At 41.7% G+C, this 15,548-nt stretch overlaps 1 protein-coding gene across 2 annotated transcripts in view; it reads right to left on the bottom strand.

Moving 5' to 3' along the window:
• Positions 1–15,548, bottom strand: part of PRKCZ (protein kinase C zeta) — a 943,345-nt gene that overhangs the window by 87,198 nt on the left and 840,599 nt on the right. For both annotated transcript variants that reach the window (XM_086921534.1, XM_086921535.1), the window contains one exon: positions 14,382–14,471. In XM_086921534.1, the coding sequence (XP_086777660.1) occupies positions 14,382–14,471 (90 nt within the window). The remainder of the gene's footprint in view (positions 1–14,381; positions 14,472–15,548) is intronic.

Raw genomic sequence — 15,548 nt, 5'->3', positions numbered from 1 at the left:
TTGTCACTGCGAGTAAATATTTTGTTATAAATGAATCCTTATTGATAAACATTGTCTGCGCCATCTTGCCTTTTTGTCCAATGCCACAATTTTGTCGTGCACGGCAGCCATTTTAGATGCCTTGACCAGACCCACTCTCTGCACGCCGTCGATTCTCAGCACGGTTCCCCACCCTCGCAAGCATCTCCCCCACGCACTGGTCACCCCCGCTCTCTCTCTCATGCATGGGCCATATACTTCCCCCCATCTGCGCTGCTCTTCCCTGAGAATCACACCCTGTGCCCGCCCGACACCTCCCTTTCACCCTATTCACTACCGCACCCTCTGACACTCCTCTTCCTCTGTGTCCGATTGTCCAGGCCGGACCCAGGCTATCACCTAGCCCTGCGGATGTAGTTTATGGCCCCAGCTGTAGAGAATCCAGACATACCAATCCTCCCGATTCAGGCGTGAGACTACTGATTTCAGTGCTAGTCTTCCGCCTCCCGATTCCTGCAAGGAAAAACCCGGGGGCATATTACCAACAACTAGCGATAATTTTTGTCTCTAACTTGTTTAGAGACAAAAATTATCGCCGCACATCGGCGAATTTTATCGCAGATAAACCTTGCTATTAGCAAGGTTTATCGCAAATGCGATAAAAAACGGCCGCAATGCATGAATATCGCTGAAAAGTCAGCGATATTCATGCATTATCCAGCAAATGCTCTTAGCCATGTTATCCACCTTCCATTGGATAACATGGCTAAAAACTGCTCTGTGCGTGAGGTTTTTTTTTTTTTTTTGCTGCGTGACGTCTGTTAACGTTCGATTCGATGGAAATCAGGAAGTGTTGACCACCATTTTGTCACTGCGAGTAAATATTTTGTTATAAATGAATCCTTATTGATAAACATTGTCTGCGCCATCTTGCCTTTTTGTCCAATGCCACAATTTTGTCGTGCACGGCAGCCATTTTAGATGCCTTGACCAGACCCACTCTCTGCACGCCGTCGATTCTCAGCACGGTTCCCCACCCTCGCAAGCATCTCCCCCACGCACTGGTCACCCCCGCTCTCTCTCTCATGCATGGGCCATATACTTCCCCCCATCTGCGCTGCTCTTCCCTGAGAATCACACCCTGTGCCCGCCCGACACCTCCCTTTCACCCTATTCACTACCGCACCCTCTGACACTCCTCTTCCTCTGTGTCCGATTGTCCAGGCCGGACCCAGGCTATCACCTAGCCCTGCGGATGTAGTTTATGGCCCCAGCTGTAGAGAATCCAGACATACCAATCCTCCCGATTCAGGCGTGAGACTACTGATTTCAGTGCTAGTCTTCCGCCTCCCGATTCCTGCAAGGAAAAACCCGGGGGCATATTACCAACAACTAGCGATAATTTTTGTCTCTAACTTGTTTAGAGACAAAAATTATCGCCGCACATCGGCGAACTTTATCGCAGATAAACCTTGCTATTAGCAAGGTTTATCGCAAATGCGATAAAAAACGGCCGCAATGCATGAATATCGCTGAAAAGTCAGCGACATTCATGCATTATCCAGCAAATGCTCTTAGCCATGTTATCCACCTTCCATTGGATAACATGGCTAAAAACTGCTCAGGGCAGGTGTTAGCTTTTGGAGATATTCGCGCTTAGCGCGAATATCTCCAAAAGTTGGTAATAGGAGATAGCGATGGTTAGGGACTGTTTCCAGTCGCTAACATCTTGGCACGCCCACTTTGCATGTCATTAGTGATAAATATCACTGACATGCAAAGCGGGGCCCAAGATGGTCGCTATCTCCTTTTAGCTGTCACTAACTGGTGTTAGCGACAGCTTGGTAATAGGGAGATAATTTTATCTCCTTTTTTTTGGCTTTTAAAGCCAAAAAAGCGGAAATAAACCCCCTTGATAATATGCCCCACGATTCCTCGGGGGTTTCAGCTGACAGGGCTTGGTATTGTGTTACGTGCTAATTCTTCCAGGAAACGTCAGAGGGTCGATGCAGGGGTTCTAGAAGGGGTGATAAACCATTTAAGCCTCATGAACAAGCGCATGGTCTTTTAAAGATTTGTGAAGTACTCGGGGCGGCGGTGTGTGTGTGCCCTCTTTCAGGAGCGGGCGGGGGGGCACTGCCAGCAACTTGCCAGGCCAGGCAGTGTTCAACACATGCATCACCCTTTCTCTGCCTGCTATTGCGCTCCATGCTTCGGAAAGGTAAGAAAAAGAACGTGCATTTGAGTTTGAAATGTCAGATCCTGTAGCAGTACACTTGCAAAGCCCACACATGACAATAACCCGATTCAAGGCCCCATTCACCCGATTTTTAAAAAAAATATAGTACTCCAAGAAAGTTGGATTATAAAACTTTATTAACTTTTAAATATAACGAACGCAACAAAAACTGTAAATATATTTAAACATTTTTTGATAAAAAAAAACAACAATGGTCAGAAGCTGTCTTTTGTGCGAATAGTCCCAAGGCAGCACAACGTGCTGAGTTGTGGAAGGCACCCAGGTGAGAACCATCCCTTCTTTAAACCCCATGGTGACCAACTATAGTTTCAATGAGTGCTATGTCCCAGGTTTTACATAAAGTAGTGTTTACCTAGAGTGGTGCTGTGTAGGACACTCTGAATGGAAATTAACCAGAACTATAACGATAACAACAACAACAACAATAATATAACTTTTATGCCCAAATTACGCAAACATTTAACTAATCTGCTAAAGGGGGGAGTCGCCATTTCTTTACAATAATCAATAATGAAAAATCAACATCAATAGGGTTGTCCGTATTCCCGATGCAGCACTATAGTGCAACATACACAGCACCTGGGGTGTCAAGAGTGAACAGGTCCTAGCTGCTTAACCAATGACTGACAAATGCTATATTAAACACTTACTATGTATAATACTTGCGTTCACAATAGTTTTACTTTACAAAACAGAACAAAAGATGTCCCCTGTAAGTAAACCCATATTAGCTGTTTCAGTTATTGAACATCCTAAGGTTTTATGACATGGGGAACAGTGGTGATATCCTGGGCCACCCATCCGTAGCCTCTCTAATCTCCATTACAATGTGTTTCTTGCTAAAATTAACCAGAACTATAACCATAACAACAACAACAACAATAATATAACTTTAACGTCCAAATTACGCAAAGATTTAGCTAATCTGGTAAAGGGGGGGGAGTCGCCATTTCTTTGGATAATTTATTCATCCATCCGTAACCTCTCTAATCTCCATTACAATATGTTTCTTGCTGTCGCTAGCTGATGAAAAAACTAAAGTGATAACTTCCTCATCCTTATTTTGTCTTTCTTTGTTCCTTAAGATGTTATCTGTGTCAACCTCTTCCGAGAATGCTGATGCGTTAGGGATTTCCTTGTGTTTCTTAATAGCATTGGTGTCTGCACACTTCTTTGTCAATTCTGTGAACATGATAACTGCTTCATAAACAGACGATATCCTTGTTAAGTCATTAGTGTTAAGTGTGTCTGAAACTACAGTGCCCTTCTGTTTTTCTTTCTTCAGGCTCTACAGAGTTTTGTGTGTTGTTCTTTTGAGCGACAATTATTCCAGAGGTTTCAGGTTCACTTGTTTTGTCCTGCAGTGAGTTAACAGCTTTAGAGACTTCATGTTTATTTGCTATGTCCTGCTGTGCGTCAACTGCTTCAGAGACGTCAGCCTCATTTGTTATGTTTGACTAGATCCTGGACCTGCCCGGCCGCGCCCAAAATGGCGCCGGTGTAAATGGGACTCGTAACTGCTTGTTGTGTACTGGTTGCCCAACCTTGATATCACGAGATACGTATGCAGTTTTGAAGCACATGGCGGAGGCTCGTCTGTTGTAGTGGGGCGCCCCTTTATCGTTTCAGTCGCCATTCCGCCCGCTTTTGCTACACTGTGCCTTTTCCGCCATTCAGCTGTTTACCGCCCGCTCTTACGGCTACAGCGTCTCGCTCACCATGTAGTTGAGTTGCTCCCACTCTTGCGGTGCAGCGATAGGCGGCTGCCACAGGACTCTCAAAATGGCGGCCGGCTCTTCGGATTTGGGCCTGGTCCAGTAAAATGGCCCTGGGACACCTTGGAACTCGGACGCTTGTCTGCCAGGGCTTGGGTCCCATTCTCGAAAGCGTCCCCTCAGCCTTGAAGATTGTACAAAAGTCTTGGGGGCCCTCGACTCCCGCAGGCTTCCGGTGGGGAGCGGCTGCCATGATTGCTTGCGGAATGGCCACGACGGAGCTACGAGATGGTGGTGCTCTCATGGTGACGCCAGCTTCAGTCTGAAACATCCAGAAACAAGGTGGGGCTTTCATCGTTTGGGAAAAAAAATGTTTTAATCCAATGAAAAGTGTTATTTTTAGGTCACATGACCTAGTCTTACATCATTAGGAAAACAAAAGTAAAATGAACCAATGAAAAGTTTTATTAACAAGTCACATGACCTGTTATGCTTACGTTACGCGCTGCGCGGCGCGCTCTGGATCGTTTCCGGGAAGCTGCGCCTTGCGCACCGGAGCACTTCCGGGTGCGCTAACGCGGCGCGTCATATGACTCATTACGCGACAACGCAGGTCCAGAATATAGTCAAAATGTCTTCACCAACCAGCGGTCGGAATACAACCGCTTTTAGCAGTCCAAAAAGTTCTGTTAAATCTTAAGAGCGGGAAAATCTGAAACCATCGTTCTACAAACTCTCAACGCTTGCTATCAGTGCATGAGTTTCATGCTCAATCGATTGAGCTAGCCGGATCGGGCAACAAAAAGTATAAAATAGTTATGTAAATAGTTATTTAATAAAATGTTTTACCCTGTTTCTTTGCTGGTGTGTTGTCTATATTTATAATATTTGCATAGGGTTTGTCGTTATTTTGGGCGGGGTGGGTGACGGAGCCGAGCTGTCTTGCAGCCCTCATGTTGTGGAGCTCAGTTCATTTCACTATTTTCGTATTTCTCATGAAGGGTTGTTCCTAATGTGTGTATTTTAGCGAGGTCAAAAAGAGATCCAATTAGTGGTCTACTGATTTTGCACGATTACTTATATTTTTTTACACGATTTTTCACTATCTGCAAAGACTAAACAGAGTATTGCGACTTTGTGCTTGTTTGTAAATAGAGAATGATCCAAAGAGAACCAATTCTAAAACAGTGAATGCTTGGATAACAATCAATCAAATGGAGAGACAAGCAGGTACGACGGATTACAACGGGGGTAAAGGTCTGCGTTAACTACCCTTCACTATCTGCAAAGAGAGAGTACTACTAAGAGAAAAGAGGGGAGTGGGGGGGGGGAAGCGTTCAAAGCACATGAGCGTGCATAAACACGAAAACGTTTTTACCTATCACGTACTTGACATTTGACAGCTTTTGATATTTGCTATTAAAAAACCATTGAAATTCACAGAAAAAACCATAGGTTATAGTCCATATATAGTTAGGAATTTGCATTTACAAAACCTTGAAAATTCACTGAAAAAAACATTGGTTATAGACCATATATAGTTAGGGATTTGCATTTACAAAACCTTATTTTACTCGCATAAAACCATTGAAATTCCATATATAGTTAGATGCGCTAACTATATATCGCGCACCCGCAATCCACTGCTGATGATGTCACATATTACATCATTCATGACATGGTTAGTGACATCACTGATGACATCACTGATGACATCTCAAATGACATCACTGATAAAATCACTGATAACATCTCATTTGACATGACTGATCACATCACTGATGATATCATTCATGTGATAATACCATGAACCTCTTCAGACTCTAATATAACCTTAGATACAATCAGTGTAAACAGACAGTCACAGACTGTCACTCATCCATGGAGTTACTCACACACCTAGTCAGTTATGCCAAAAATCAATCACACCTCCATTTTCTCAACTATACAGTTATACACACCTTACTTATTCAAACATATACTAACACATATTTACTTTACTCTCTTATACAATCCCTGATACATGTTCACAATGATCCATACAGCCACTCACACATTCACTGGCTCTTATGCACAGTTATTTATAGATGTCAACTCTCACATGTACTGTGTTTTACATATGTACTTACTTTGACATGTAGCACTGAGATATCCATTCACTCACTAATACACTCATGCACAGTCAACCGCCCATACAGCTGTTTCCACATGCACTTTTGAATCCATACATTTAGTGAATCAACTATTCACACATCTATGTACAGAGTCGCACACCTCCCAGCCACCCATACACACACACTCAGTTTCCCATACAAATACTTGGACAACCAATGAATAACCCATACAGTTACTCATATAGCTACTGATCAACATATGCAGCAGTTTGTAGAACAACAGATATAATGAGGCACAAATTAAAACAGTTTAGTCACTAACCCATGCACTCAGTGAGACACATTTAATCACTCACTCATACAGTCAGTCATGCACCTACTAAATCCTTCATCCAGACACTTATACATCCACTCATTCTTCAATATGTAAGACATATTTTAACTTTACAGAAACATACAGTCACTGGATGTTGTCATCAGTGATGTCATCAGTGATGTCACTAACCATGTCATGAATGATGTAATATGTGACATCATCAGCAGTGGATTGCGGGTGCGCGATATATAGTTAGCGCATCTAACTATATATGGAATTTCAATGGTTTTATGCGAGTAAAATAAGGTTTTGTAAATGCAAATCCCTAACTATATATGGTCTATAACCAATGGTTTTTTCAGTGAATTTTCAAGGTTTTGTAAATGCAAATTCCTAACTATATATGGACTATAACCTATGGTTTTTTCTGTGAATATATATATATATATATATAAACCAAAATCGCCCAGAGCTTTGAAGACGCTACACCAAGGGGGTCCGTTCAGTATGAACTTTATTTTGCAACTGCTTACTCAGTCTGACTTTTGAATTTTCCTGATGCGTTTCGGGGCACCGCCCCATAATCATAGGAAAGGGAGCTGCTCGGTCATGAGATGTACTACGTCAAGATTGCCGCTTGCAGGTAAGTTCACTTGCGGCATGCTGGGAATTGTAGTGCCAAGTTCACTCTCCAGTGGGGTTCGTGTGTCTGTCAGCTTCTAAAGCGCACACGACGTGTGGCCTGCCATCTGGCTTAATAAGTAACAACTCGCTTCGTGTTTCACAATTTATTTAAATTGTCTGACGTGTTTCAAGACATCCATGTCTCTTCCTCATAAGCTGTTTATGGAATTCACAGAGCTTTCCCCTTGCTGATTGGATCATAGCATGCTGATAGTTCATGAATAGCCCCCAATTCGGCTGCTCTGAGTTCATGTCACTTATTAAGCCGGATGGCAGGCCACACGTCGTGTGCGCTTTAGAAGCTGAGGCAATTTGGTGAAGAAGATTTCCACACGGCCGCCTTGCCGTGAAAGGCGCACCATCCCCTGAAAAGGAGAGGCTGTGGGATGGAACGTATCCTAACCTGTGCAGCACGTGAGGCCAGTATAATGAAGATCGCTTCGTAACTCACAACCTTACGAAAGGAAAAGAAATACAGTTTAAAAATAATGGTCTGTCACGGAAAAGAAACTACAAACCCCAGCATGCTTTATTCTTGACATGAACTCAGAGCAGCCGAATTGGGGGCTATTCATGAACTATCAGCATGCTATGATCCAATCGGCAAGGGGAAAGCCTCGTGAATTCCATACACAGCCTATGAGGAAGAGACAAGGATGTCTTGAAACGCTTCAGGCAATTTAAATAAATTGTGAAACACGAAGCGAGTTGTTACTTATTAAGCCAGATGGCAGGCCACACGTCGTGTGTGCTTTAGAAGCTGAGGCAATTTGGTGAAGAAGATTTGCACACAGCCGCCTTGCCGTGAAAGGCGCACCATCCCCTGAAAAGGAGAGGCTGTGGGATAGAACGTATCCTAACCTGTGCAGCACGTGAGGCCAGTATAATGAAGATCGCTTTGTAACTCACAACCATACGAAAGGAAAAGAAATACAGTTTAAAAATAATGGTCTGTCACGGAAAAGAAACTACAAAACCCAGCATGCTTTATTCTTGACATGAACTCCGAGCAGCCGAATTGGGGGCTATTCATGAACTATCAGCATGCTATGATCCAATCAGCAAGGGGAAATCCCCGTGAATTCCATAAACAGCCTATGAGGAAGAGACAAGGATGTCTTGAAACGCGTCAGGCAATTAAAATAAATTGTGAAACACGAAGCGAGTTGTTACTTATTAAGCCGGATGGCAGGCCACACGTCGTGTGCGCTTTAGAAGCTGAGGCAATTTGGTGAAGAATATATATATATATATATATATATATATATATACACACACACACACACACACACACACACACACACACACACACACACACACACACACACACAGGAAGGAAGATGAGTTATAAGAGAATAGTGATTTCCCTTAGACTAACAGTGTGATATTCTTTATGATAGTGTTTACCCAAGTTATTCACTATGGCTGATAAGGACTCTGTTCGGACTTCAAAAGAGGAATTAATATGCATACTTGTCTCACAGGAACTGCAAGAGAAAGTCAAGGGGACTGTTAAGGAACCATAAAAAAGTAAGCAATCGGGTAGGTGTCAAGAGAAGGAGGAGTACCTCTCTATATCTGAAGGAGAGGAAAAGCCATATGGGTCTAGGTGGCAAATGTGTAAAAACTAGGAAGCACTTGGCAAGTGACTATTAGAGAGGAGTCCCTAGCGGCTCAAAGATAATTTTGTTTAATGTGACAAACGGGATGGGCAGTCTAGCACTGCAATAGAGGGAGACAAGCTAGATGAGCTTTGACAAGTACATATTGGATTTGGACAACAAGGATGGTTTAGAGGATGAGTTTGATGACAACTTAAGAAAGAAAGAGAAAAGAATGCCTATGGTTGGACCCCTTGGGCGACAAGATCTTTCATCCTAGGGAAATAAAACACCCTAGAAGTAGAGAGTGGTGGCCTTTGGACTGTGAAGTTGGTTATATTAAATTGTACCTAAGAAGGCTGTTAGAGAGGGAAGAGAGGAATGTTTTAAGAGAGGAATGCTCAAACCCTAAAATTGATGAGGTTATCATGACCCCTAACACTGATCCTGACCACTTATTTATTTTAAATGGCCAAGTACCCGAAGAATGGGTTAGAAAAGTCCCTTAAGTCTTGCTCAAACAAAGTCTGGACATCCCTGGACCAGTGACAGGTATACACCTGTTACAACGCATTCGTTACTCCGCACTACCATTACAACGCGACTTTTACAACGCATACCATTACAACGCATTGCGCTGGGGGGCGCTCTAGGATAGGGAATAAGTATAATTTACTATCCAACACCTTCCCTAGGGTCCACGGGGACTGGAGTTAGAATAGTAAATTATACTTACCACTATCCAGCACCTCAAAGCGCTATGCGTTGTAATGGTATGCGTTGTAATGGTCGCGTTGTAACGGTAGGTAGTTGTAATAGTATGCGTTGTAACATGGTACATCCCCAGTGACAAGGATTTTTGCTCAGGTGGAAGAGGCCTATGTTTTAAGGGACAAATGTAAATAGCCATCTTTTACGTGGATGATGTCAAACACAATTTGTTTTATCGGCAATGCCAATGTGGGGTTATTAGCCGAGGGGTGCAAAACCATCCTGATGGGAGTAAATCAGAAATTGGTAGACTTTGGTGTAAAGGAGTCCAGTGATGAGGTAAAGGGTCTCTTATTTGGTGACTGCATGATTAAGAATATTGGAAATTATGTCCAAACTTTTACTAGTATGGACAAGGCACAATCAAAGAGTGCTCTCAGGAAACACTTTTTACGGTCGGGCTGGGATGAGGGGGCAACCTCACAGCCGAGTGTTTTATAAGTCCCACTACTCAGGAAACCAGAATAGCGGTTACCATGGAGGAAGCTACTCCAGGCAATCGTCTGGCTTTTATCCCCAGAGAGGAAGAGGAAATAGGCCTAGAGCATCAAGGGCCAGAGGTTAAGGCCCGAGCTCAGCTTCAAGTCTAAGTGAGTATGAAGACAAATGTTGTTTCTACCCTAGAAAGGGTTGGACAAAGATTAAGATTGTTTTAGATCACTGGAGGAAGATAATTGGTGATCCATAGGTCATTTAAACGGTAAGGGGTTATATGATAGATTTGGATATGGAACCAAACCAGGCGAAAGAACCAAGAGAATTGAGTTTTCAGAAGGGTCAAGAGGAGATTGTAACACAAGAAGAGGTAAAGATGTTGGAAAAGAATGCAATAGTAGAAGTAGACGAGGAAAATTTAAGTTTTGTCAGTACTCTTTTTCTAGAGGGAAAGAAGGACAAAGGGTAGAGAGACCTGTAAAAAACTTGAGAGGATTGAACCAATTCATAACATAGAGACACTTTAAAATGGAGGGTATCTATCTATTAAGGGACATGTTCTTAGAAGTGGATTGACTGGCCAAGCTAGATCTCAAAGACTCATATTTTACAATTCCGATTCATCCGGAAAGTCAAAAGATATTGCAATTCAGACAGAAAGGTCAGTTGTACCAAATTAAATGTTTACTCTCGGCCTGCCGTCAGCCCCATGGGTTTCACAAAGATATTGACACCAATGGTAGGTTCTGAGAGAAAGAGTGGTAAGTTCTGAGAGAAAGAGGTGTGTGATTGATCGTTTATCTGAATGATATCTTGATAATAAGTCAAAACAGAGAAGGGTAGAGGGAATATCTAATGATGTTAAGAGACCTTTTGGAATTGCTAGGATTCATAGTCAACATAGAGAAGTTTGTGTTTATTCCAAGTCAAGCACTGGAGTTCTTGGGTTTTGTGGTAGACACATTCAAAAGTCAGTGGCAGCTTCCACCAAGGAAGATGAAGAAAAGAAAGAAGATAAGGAAAGTGATGAAGAAAGAGTACATAAATCTAAGGGATATGGCACGTTAGGGAGTATTCTCAGGCCCCTTACATTACAAGGCTTAATAGAGAATGAAGAGAGCTGCTTTCACAAGAGGCTTATGGTATGGGGACAGTGTTACACTAAATATGGAAGAGAAGGAAGAGTTGAGATGGTGGGTGGAAAATTTCGAAGCATTGAATTGGCATGCAATTTTTGGAACAAAGCCAGACTTTGATCTGGTAACAGATGCCAGTATGTCAGAATGGGATGCAATTTGCTCAGATCAGGATACAGGTGGAATATGTTAGAGAGGAAGGAACATAGCCATTTTCTAGAATTGAACGCAGGTTTGATTGCCGTTCTCAATTTCACACAATTGCAAGGAACGTCCGTCTTGTAGAAAATGGACAATGTGACAGCAGTGACATATCAACAAGCTAGGAGGGGCAGATCAAAGACACTGGTAGACTTAGCAACAGAAATATGGGATTTTTGTCTGTAATACAAGATTGGTTTGATAGAGGAGTATTTTCTGGGTATGCACAATGTGGTGGTGGATTAGTATTTGAGGAACCAGATGGATGTCAGCTATTGGAAATTGGAAATAAGCCTTTTCCAAAAAATCCAGAATCTACTGGGTCGGCTGGATGTGAACCTCTTCACATCCAGGTTGACCTTCCAGTTACGTTACCAAACTATGTCAGTTGGAGACCGTATCCGGGTGCAATGGCAGTGGATGCGTTTATGCAGGAGTGGTCAGGGATGAGAGCGTATGGGTTTCCCCCTCTCTCTAGGATACAGTGGGTTTTGCTGCAGAACAGGAGACCGAATTGTCAGATTGTCCTAGTGACGCCTTTTTGGAAGACTAAAGAATGGTTTCCAACTGCATTTGAGCTACCTATGGAGAGTCCTTATTTATTAAGGTCCAGGATGAGATTGTTAAGAGGAGTCTAAGAGAGAGATCATCCGTTAGTTGTTTTTTTGGGTTTGCTCAGCCTTCTAGTTTGGAAAATCTCAGGGTATCAGGAAGATTCACCGGACTTTTGGAATCAGCTGTAGGATTTCTCGATGAGGGTTGGGCTCCAGGCACCAAGAAAAGATACCAGAGTGCATGGGCAGTTTGGTTACATTTGTGCATGGCATGGAACTTGGATCCTGTGAAGGCTGATGAAATAGAGGTGGCCAATTTTCTAGCAGAATGGTTTGATAAGGGTCTGGCTTTCAGAACAGACAATTGTTATTGCTCAGCAGTAGGCGCAGGAGATTCCTTGGTTTAAGGTATCTCAATAGGATGGAGCCCTTAAATTTGTAGGGTGATGAATAAGGTTGAACAGAGGACCGAAACGCCAAGTACCAGTCGGTTTGGCGCGTAGATTTAGTGTTCAAATTGTTTCAGGATTGACCTAGTAATAAGTATCTGGGTATAAAAGAGCTGTCCTGAAAGTTAGCAACTTTGTTGAGTTTAATATCCTTTAGAAGGGTGTCAGATGTGGGAGTTTTGGAAGTGACAAATAAGTATTATCAACCAATGGGAGTTCTGTTTAAGATTTGGTAAAGAACAAAAGCGATGTCTACGTCTGTTTTTTTATCCAAGTTTAGATAATTTGTCCAAGGTGTGTGTGGCTAAATGTGTTAAAGAATATAAGGGTTGTATATTGGAAGAAGGCGTTCCTGAGTGGATCAATTATTGATTTTGTATGTTAAACCTCATCATGCGGTCATGAATGCAACCACTGCAAGATGGGTGAAGTCCGCTATGTAGGAAGCAGGTATAGATAGGTCTATGTTTATCACGCATTCAGTAAGGAGCTGGATCATATTATGAAGGCAGCGCATTGGTCTAACGCAGAAACATTTAATTTAGGACATTTTATTTTAGATCAATAGATCAAGTTTCACGCTACGCTTTGAGAAAATTTGAACATGCATAATGCTAGCCTCATATTTTGCCAGAAAATTTTCCTTCTTGAAGGTTAACAGAATAAAGAATTGCAAATGTATTAAAGATCAGGAGGCTAGCATTATCCCACCACACCCTCCCAGGTAAGTGAAGGAGGGATGGGATTGAATTTTAATGGAAAATGCAATGTGAAGAATGATAATGCAAAATAATTGATTTATCCTGCAATTTGTGTTTTGGAAGGATACACTTGTGTTTGTATCTTTTTCAGATCAGTAAGACATCAGAAGAAGAGGACAGGTTGGAGAAAACAAAGAAAAGGGGAAGAATATGGATGCAGGGGGGATTTATATGGAATTGAGAGTTCTGTTTTCCAGTGTGATGTAATTTGAGTTCTGTTATTGGAACTTTTAATGGTTGCTGCTCAGAAGGAAGTAAATAAACGTCTGTGCATAACGCTAGCCTCCTTGTCTTTAATAAAATTGCGTTTCTTTATTCAGTAAACCTTTAAGAATCGACATTCTTCCCTGGGGGCCCCTGGCCAGCGTCGACAGGGGAATGCACATAGCAACCCGGGGTTGAGATATGGTTTAACAAACGAAACCGGATTGGTGCTAAAGGGGTTGGTAGTGTATTATACAGTGAGATCTTATAACCGCACCATATAGTACATCAATTTGCTCACTTAAATATACTAATTAGCAGGAAGGAGTGGTAACTGCCGGCTGGTCCATGCTACCATATGAGGCAAAGATCTACAAACACGGCTATTGGACAAGAAATAGACTGACACCAGAGCATTGTAATACTTGTGCCAGGGAAAATAAGAGATGGGCAAATTCACAGACCACAAGCACTAGAAGTGAATAAAATGGCGCAGGATGGCAAAATATATTTCAATGGTTGGAACATAAGCACAGAAACCCTATTTTTATTACTAAATCAATATGTAAGTCTTCAGCTCGAACTGATAACGAGGGGATCACATACAAGGAAAGACATACCAAACAAGCGACACAGCTGTGGAACACAATGCCATCAAGGAACAGCAGCATACCCTGCATTGCTCATCTCAACATTGTCACAGATTTGGCGGGAAGTAGTGAGACCATCCTCCCTGTATTCCCATTTAACTCTCAAAGCCTACGGAAGGGAGTTAAATGGTTGTGGCTGTGGTGATCACTCAGACTTCCATTATGCTAATGTCAGAAAACATAGTACTATCAACTTGGAAAATAGCAACGCATGTACTTTACAGTGCATACATATGGCAGAAATGTGGAAGAAAGCCCAATAAATAAAACAAGTTATTGTTATTCTTATCCATAAGTTAGCGGTCCATCGAAAGGGAGAAAATATAAAGTGCAAAACACTGTACACAGTAGTTAAGGTTATAAATACTTGTAAGCAATTTATTTTAATGGCTGCCATCTTGCAAATGTATGATATATATAAACCCAGGATGAAAAAATGTTAATCACAAAATATGAAACATTAGAACTAGATTTAATGTAGGGCAATTCACAGTTTTTTTTAACAGTGCAGTTGATCTGAAGATTTAAAAAAAGAGTACATTTGTTCTTACCAGATCCCAGTCTATACTGCGGAAAAAAGTGTGCGACTTGATATCGGAAAAACCGGTCTGAAGCTGGCACCCAAGTCTTTCTTTGGAATCCTGTCCATAAAGAAAAATAAGGGTTATATGAATAATAAAGACCATGCTGACATTTGTGGTAAAGATTACGAATGGCCATAATCTATGAAATTCAAGTTTTCTCTCTTTAGCAACAAAATAGGAAAAACACCTTAGAATGATTTGTAAAATTATCTTTTTCTCCTACATTATCCAATCAATTTACATTTAGGAAGCTTAAGCAATGATGCAAAAAATAAAATGAACCGTCCCTGGCACAATCGGGCTCTATATAATGACACTTCCTGAATTACTTCAAGTCCACTAAAAACAAAGTAAGCACACAGAAAAATGTACAAACAACGCCACAAAAGAGTTATAGAAACTAACAACAAAACACTCACCGTTAACATACTATCACATTTCTCTATCATTCAGAACCAAAAATGACAAGGATAGTAAAAACCACATCAGCTAGAAACTGTAGTAAGCTGTGTAAAATTAATCACTCTGAAAAGATCAGTGATTATGGATCCAAGACCAGAATTGATGCTCAATTTGCACTGCTTCACACCTCTTTGGAGTGTAGGGATACTAAAAAAAAGGAACATAGAGGGTCTGAAACCAACTCTCATATGATTTGGCAAAGTCAATTTACCCATCAAGAAGTGAAAACATTGTGCCTGTAGATTCACTACCAATAGCTGTCGTACTTTTAGAAAAGTGTTGTATGAACAATTAGGAGCCCCTTGCTTCTAATACATCAGGGCAATACTGTACAATGAGGAGGGGTGTCTCAGTTGTGTGACTGCACCTTTGGAAGCCAGGACAGTGACTGACATCTGAAACAGAATGCCGTTCGTAAATAAGTTATTTTTGACACACAAACAAATCGAATGTTCTTTGCTTCTCTCTCTCCCATACACATGAGTTTTGGAAGATTGGAGACCATAAAGATATGATAGGTTGCCTAAAACATCTTCTGTCTTCCTGCCTTGCTTTTTGCTTGCCTACACAAAAGTACAGTAGAAGGCTATAGTTCAACTGATCTTATATGTAGACATGATGAGGTGTATTGGTCTTGAGAAAGAATTGCGAAAAAGCAATTCTTAAAGTCCT

The sequence above is a fragment of the Lissotriton vulgaris genome, chromosome 5, assembly GCF_964263255.1.
Source record: "Lissotriton vulgaris chromosome 5, aLisVul1.2, whole genome shotgun sequence".
Classification (NCBI taxonomy): Eukaryota; Metazoa; Chordata; class Amphibia; order Caudata; family Salamandridae; genus Lissotriton; species Lissotriton vulgaris.
The sequence above is the reverse complement of the archived record's forward strand: the minus strand, read 5'-3'. Positions and strand labels throughout refer to the sequence as shown.